General features: G+C 45.3%; 1 protein-coding gene across 1 annotated transcript in view; it reads left to right on the forward strand.

Moving 5' to 3' along the window:
• Nucleotides 1–6,242, forward strand: part of LOC142587265 (uncharacterized) — an 11,908-nt gene extending 5,666 nt beyond the window's left edge. Inside the window, exons 3-6 of the mRNA XM_075698142.1 lie at nucleotides 1,067–1,130; nucleotides 3,634–3,737; nucleotides 5,092–5,186; nucleotides 6,045–6,242. Coding sequence (XP_075554257.1) covers nucleotides 1,067–1,130; nucleotides 3,634–3,737; nucleotides 5,092–5,186; nucleotides 6,045–6,142 — 361 coding nt within the window. The 3' untranslated portion in view covers nucleotides 6,143–6,242. The remainder of the gene's footprint in view (nucleotides 1–1,066; nucleotides 1,131–3,633; nucleotides 3,738–5,091; nucleotides 5,187–6,044) is intronic.
• The last annotated feature ends 914 nt before the right edge of the window (nucleotides 6,243–7,156 follow it).

The raw sequence follows: 7,156 nt of genomic DNA on the forward strand, positions 1-7,156 counted from the left end.
AAGAATTCAAGCTATTAAACTGGGTAGGCTTAAGAGTAAGGATCGACAGTGAATATATCGGCTACCTTCGGTTTGCAGATGACATTGCTCTGTTCAGCAACACTGGGGACGAGTTACAACAAATGATTGAGGACCTTAACAGAGAGAGTGTAAGAGTGGCCTTGAAGATTAATATGCAGAAGACAAAGATAATCATGAATAGCCAGGCAAGGGAACAAGAGTTCAGGATCGCCAGCCAGCCTGCAGAATTTGTGAAGGAGTACGTTTACCTAGATCAATTAATCACAGGAAACCCAGACCACGAGAAGGAAAATTCACAGAATAAAAATGGGTTGTCAGCTCCTGACTGGAAGCTTACCATTATCATTGAAAGAGAACGTGTACAACCAGTGCATTTTACCGGTGCTGACATATGGGGCAGAAACTTGGCGACTGACAAACAAGCTCGAAAACAAGTTAAGGATCGCGCAAAGAGCGATGAAACGAAGAATGTTAGTCGTAACGTTAAGAGACATGAAGAGAGCGGTATGAAGCAAAGAGCAAACAGGAATAGCCGATATTCCAATTGACATTAAGAGAAAGAAATGGAGCTGGGCAGGTCATGCAATGCATAGGTTAGATAACCGGTGGACCATAAAGGTTACGGAATGGTTGCCAAGAGAAGGGAAGCGTAGTCGAGGACGTTAGAAGTCTAGGTGGGGTGATGAAATTAAACATATCGCAGGCGCTAGTTGGAATTGGTTGGCGCAGGACAGGGGTAATTGGAGAACGCAGGGAGAGGCCTTCGTTCTGCAGTGGACATAAAATAAACTGATGATGATAATGATGATGACATATAAGCCGACTCGTCGTATATGTACTTTGATCACCGCGGCGCGAGCGCAGGCGTGGACGGCTTCATGCACGCACAAGCGGCGGCGTAGCAGTGTTAAGTGAGCGTGCCAGCGAAGCGGTACAATCCGCTGATAGCATGCAGCATACGTCTTACGTGAGCAAACGCCTCTAAAAATATATACAGCCGAACATAAAATAATGCATATGCCCTTTTTTCGTTCGTTCATTTCAGTGAAGATCAATCAAGGATGGCAGCGAGAAAGTATACCCGGATCGTTCAGAAGTTGGGCTTTGACGTACGTTTTTCTCCTTACATTTCCAGGATATGGCGCTGGAACGTTGAAAATTATGAACTTATCTTTTGGGTTGTTTGTAGGTTGCAGAACCACGTTCGAAAAATCATTGCACGATCGCGAATATATGCGTGTAAATGTTTTGATGACTAAGAAAATGAAGAAAGAAAGAAAATGATGCGTAATGAAGCTGTAGTTGGTATAGTGTAGCGAGACGCGCACTTTTATAGGGAAAAAGAAATAGCCGCACAGAACCACTCGCACTTATCTCACGGGCCTTCTCCGCTGTTCGTCGTATAAGTGGATTTGATCACGCCACTTTTTTGCACCATCTTCGCATTCCCTCGTCTTTGTGCTTTTGTGTCTCTAAAGCCCGCTTCCTTGCAGAGCAATGCCTTGTGCCGCGTGTCGTCTTCCCTGTTGGCTGTGTTAGTGTCACCATTTGCACGCGACGAAGATGCTAACGCAGTGGTCATGGTTTATAAAGATAGCGGTTCTGTTGAAACATTTTCATTGACATGCCATGTTTCAAAATGCTGATTAGCTCACACAAGGGCAGTATTGCTTGAAACGTCCCCAAGGGCGCGCTCAGGTATCTTTTTGATGTTTTGGCGACGCCCCGTGTTTTAAAGTGAAACTTTCGTAGCATCACGCCCGCCCACTTTGGTGTCCACTTCTTCTAACCTATATCGACTGAGCGGGAGCACACTGACGTCATATAGTCTGGTAGTGTTTTATATAGTGCCTAAATCGGACCGCGCATCTTGTACCGTTTCCGTGCCCTTAACTCAATATTTAGTCAGCCCTGGCCGACCGGGGCGTCCGACTAAAGGTTGGACGATGCGTTTTTAGTTTGCGCACGTGATTTGTGACACATGCGTATATTAGCAAGTGACCTAAACGGTCCGAAATGTCAGCACTGGGTGTTTCGGCAGGAGCAAGAGCACTTGCGTTTCGCAAATAACTAAAAAAAACAGGTACTCTGAACTACTAACTAATCAGGAAGAGGCAATTGATGTCATAAGCAGACGTATATAAAGGGAACTGCAGAATACCGTTTCTCTCAGTTTCGAATGGCGGCCCCTCGGAAGATAAGACAGCTGCGGAGTGCGAAACAAGGAAAAAAAGTAACGACGGCAAACCATGGACACGTCTCTGTAATCTATAAATAGAAGCCTGCACATTGTACATACCGCGCATCGCGTTTCATGTTTCTCCAGAACTGAGGTATCGCTTACATGGACAAACATCGATGTGTTCTGTTTATTTTATGTTGCTATGCTGACACTTTAGACACCTTAGTGCCGCCGTCGCCGTCGTGCATTCCCAGTACCAACGGCGCATGCGTGGCCCACGCGTGAAGTGTTAGAATGCCTCCAGAAACGCGCAGTACATTTGGCTGCAAAAAAAAAAAAAAACGCCGAAGCCGTATGGCCGTACCATCACACTTTGCTCAATTGGCTCTGCCGGATCCAGGGCATGCGGTCTGGCTTCCGTTGCTGGCCCGAGCGTTGTGCACCCGCACACTAGCGTTCCCTAGGAAGAGTATAGCTGCGTGAATAATGTCGCCCCGTCTATCGAGTTCCTTCATTGGCGCTGACAAACGTCGATGGTTTTCCGTCGGACTCATCGCGTGCATCATCGAGGTCCGACGCCTACCTGTATAAGGCCGCTGCCAGTGACCCTCATCGTGCCAGCGTTGTGGGACGCCTGTTATCTGCCAGGGCGCTGTTTATGCTGCAGTATGCGTAGCATTTGGCATTAGGGGTGCGTTTGGCAGGCATTCCCAAATCATGAACAGCAGGTTGCCATTATCCCTCAAGAGAAAAGTATATAATAGCTGTGTCTTACCAGTACTCACCTACGGGGCAGAAACCTGGAGGCTTACTAAAAGGGTTCTACTCAAATTGAGGACGACACAACGAGCTATGGAAAGAAGAATGATAGGTGTAACGTTAAGGGATAAGAAAAGAGCAGATTGGGTGAGGGAGAAACGCGAGTTAATGACATCTTAGTTGAAATCAAGAAAAAGAAATGGGCATGGGCAGGACATGTAATGAGGAGGGAAGATAACCGATGGTCATTAAGGGTTACGGACTGGATCCCAAGGGAAGGGAAGCGTAGCAGGGGGCGGCAGAAAGTTAGGTGGGCGGATGAGATTAAGAAGTTTGCAGGGACGGCATGGCCACGATTAGTACATGACCGGGGTTGTTGGAGAAGTATGGGAGAGGCCTTTGCCCTGCAGTGGGCGTAACCAGGCTGATGATGATGATGATGCGTAGCATCAGCTTTCTCATGGGCTGCGTCACGCCGTGTTGCTAAAACAGAGTGTATTGTTAAAGCCCGGTATTGTTAAAGCAGAGTGTGAGCAGCTCAAGCGCAACGCTATATAGACCTACCCGTCGCCTTCAACTCTTCACTTTCGGGTGAGACTGCTATTTTTTTTCCACGTTTGAAATAAATACTGTAAAATGCCTTTCGTGTTACAATGAAAGTTGTTTTGCAGGTGAAGTTTCTCGCTTTCAAGATTCAGAACATGGTCGGCAGCTGCGATGTCCGTTTTCCCATAGATCTGGAAGAGCTTCAACGGGTACACAGCCAATTTGCGAGGTTCGAGCTTTTACATTCGCTGTAACGTATCCTCAATTGAAAGTCATGGTAGACCAATGGGGCGAACAGCGCAGACAAGACAAGATAAATGGACAGGTCAGATGCTGGGACAGTAACGATCATTAGAACCGTTCGAACGGTTCTAATATTTGGATTAGTGCAATATATATAACATTCAGTGATCGAAATGTAATGCAGCACAGTTAAAGGAAGAAAGGCGCAAATAGGCATTTAATTGTTATAAAAGTAGGATGCTAAATTGCAACTCATGTGTAAATGTTAAAAAGTATTTCTTTAGCTGAAGGAGTTCAATATTAGCTAAAGAAACTAAACTCAAAATTCCGTTTTTTTTTATTGAAACCTATGACACCGTTGAGGTTTTTGCAACGTTATGAATTTAACGTCATTTCCGCACCTTTAATTCTTCTTTTTTTTCCGTGGGAAGTTTGTAAACGTTGAATTTCAAGCTTTTGCGTACTTGCAAAAGCAATGCGGGGTTATTTCCTTTCTTACTTTTTTTCTTTTTTAAAACTATGATCAACGATTAATAATCTCCCGGCAGTTCTTGCCAAAATCGATGACATTAGCCATGCTCATGACGCAGTTCCGAGACGGTGCCTTCCGCTTGCTTATCCTCTTTTAATTTTTACCAAGCAGCGCGCATGTGGTTTCACGAGTGCCTGTACGTTTCACGAGTTTCGTCTGTACCAGACTAGCTTATTTATCAGCTTGCCTCGACTCCGCGAAGTAGAAAGCAAAGTCGCCTCCTAACTGAGGCCACTGCGTTTCATTTTTGCCTTTCGATGATTTCTGGAATTAACAGCGACTTGATGAGCACCGATCTTCTGAGTGCTTTCAGTTAGCAGGGGCATGGACAGGGGGAGGGGCAGGACGAAACACCGGGCACGTGCCCTCCCCTCTGCCACCTAGAAATTTCCGCGCATTAGAGATACGTGGCATAAAACCACGTGTGGCAACATCCGCCTGCCCCACCACTCTCCGCCGGTCAAGTGTGTGCCCCCACCCTAAAATGAATTCTGTTCTACACCAGTATCAGTCAGGCGCCCAATGTTCCAAGCTGAAAAATTCTTTCTCAGGAATCGCTGGGGAGCATTTTACCAAGAGCAGAAAGGTTTTTTTCTAGTCCAAAGGGAGCAATGATACTTCTTTTTAACGCGAAGCATTCTTTGCCTAATCTCAGGTGCTTTGCGGTAGGTTGGTATGTAGGTAGGTGTGTTCGTGTAATTCTTAGTGTGATACCGAAGAGAGCTGTGTCAGGCACTGTCTTATTTTTATCTTTGCGAGTAGTGTAGTGCGCCAGTCATCGAAGGGAGTCGCTCTTTTCTCTTTTCAGTTACGCGCCTGAGCTGTTTCCAGGGCTTTTCTACCGCATGGTCAAGCCCCGTGTTGTCCTGCTTATCTTCGTATCGGGAAAAATCGTGCTCACAGGTGAGTGACGCCTCTTTTCAGCTGGTATCGTCAGTGTTCTAAGAAATGCTTTTTTTTGCATATTAGCGGTCATGAAAATTTTCCGCCTATTTTATGCATGCCACTGTTTAACAAGCGCTGCCCATTGGTCATTAATGGATAAATTCGACTGGGTCCTACCGCGGTCCAACTCTGTTTGCAACGATGCGGAGCCCTCTTGAGATTAGAAGCAAGGACATGCTGCTTGAGCTGAATGTTCTGCTGCTCCCAAAACAATAAGAATAAGCGTGCGAGCGTAATTTTGTTGGCTGTTACGACAACTGAAACGTGGGAGGCCAAGCTTTCCGCTGATGACCTGGACGACCAACGCAGTCTCGTCGCCCGGGCCAAGGAGGCAGCCCAAGCCGGAGGGCTCTTGGAATAAGGAATCCTTCCACATAGTGTGAACCAGGTTCTGACTCGGATTACCGTTTTCGAAAATAAAAGTTTAGTTCTCTCTCTCTTTCTCTCGGTCCCAGTTCAAAAGTGAGAGTTCTGAGCACTCGACTTCAACCAGCCGAAAGTAAAGTGTGCTGCCAGAGTAGCCGAAAGTGCCCAATTGAATGTGTTGAAAGAAATCGGTGCCTGTCTTTGTTTCCAGGTTTCATAATCTCAGAATTTGGGTGCAGTGTTTGATTTTTGTGCACAATATAGGCGTATCTCCAAGAAATATCGACGGGAGCCACCACATTTAAGCTTGGACTGTGCCAGCTAGGCAGCTGCTGGTTTTGTTGAAGTAGGTCACAGCATGCAAGAGGCTCTCATTGTCCAAAACTATCGTCACAAGCATTGCGAATGAGCTCTTTAAAGTAAAAAAAAATCTTGTGTTTTCTACCACAGGAGCCAAGGAACGGTCTCAAATTTATGAGGCGTTTGAAAACATTCATCCAACATTGAAGAGCTTCCGCAAGCATGGCAGTTATAGTGGGATGACTTGATGTGGCCCATCAGCATCATTTGCCTTGTGTAAATCAACGTCTTGGTCCACTTCTTCAGCCGAGGTCACATCGTGTTTTTGTAAAAGAACTTGCATGTGCCTGAATAAATTATACGACATGATTCTCGACGCATAGTGCGTTCCATTAAAAAGAAAAAAAAATGTACAGCGTGTTGGGTCTTGATGCAGGCTTTCCCGTGAAACACAAGTAATTTTTTATGGGAACCAACAATACCAGTGATATTTAACTTGTATATACTTGTAAATAAGAAAAGGACAGTATAAGACTAATACCTTATCATCTCTTCGATCTGTGTAAGCTAAATTGCGCCAGTTCTGTTTTAAACGAATATTTTGTTTCAATTTCTGTTCACTCCTTGCAGCACCCTGTGCGAAACCAACGAAGCAGTACCTCTCAGTGTGTCAGAGTTTCCAACGTAGAATAGCTAGCGCCAAAGAAATACTACGCTTGAGTTGGTGTTAGCAAAAGCCACTGGATTCACTGCTTCGAGAATAGTTCTCGTCAGTTCAGTGCTGACGAGCAATGTAGTGCTTCAGCATCGGCGTGTTTTCTTTGTAGCGTTTACTGTCTGTCTGGAATAAAATACATGATATTAGATGCACTGACTTCTGCATTTCTATATACATCCGCCTAAGCAGGTAGACTCGTGTTTTCACATAAAAATCCTACTTGAATGTGTCCTGGAAAATCATATGTGAGGATCAAACTCTTTGGTATAGATACCGATAAAGGTATAAAAAGATCAGTCGATTGCAACTTTAGGAAAACGGTTTATACCCAAAAGTGCCGAATTTAGGAATTCAGTGAGGCTGGTCAAAACGAGTCCGCATTACGTGAGGCAACAGTATCTTATTAAGGGGGACGCGCTTTGTAGAGCTCAGTAACGCACGTAAAAAATCGTGGCGTCTGGTTTGTTCTTGCATAGCTTGTTGGTGATGGGCTCTTTAGAGATTAATTTCGCGCTACCCACTGTTGCGTTTCGCCTGCGACACG

Source organism: Dermacentor variabilis, chromosome 7 (genome assembly GCF_050947875.1).
Source record: "Dermacentor variabilis isolate Ectoservices chromosome 7, ASM5094787v1, whole genome shotgun sequence".
NCBI classification, from domain to species: domain Eukaryota; kingdom Metazoa; phylum Arthropoda; class Arachnida; order Ixodida; family Ixodidae; genus Dermacentor; species Dermacentor variabilis.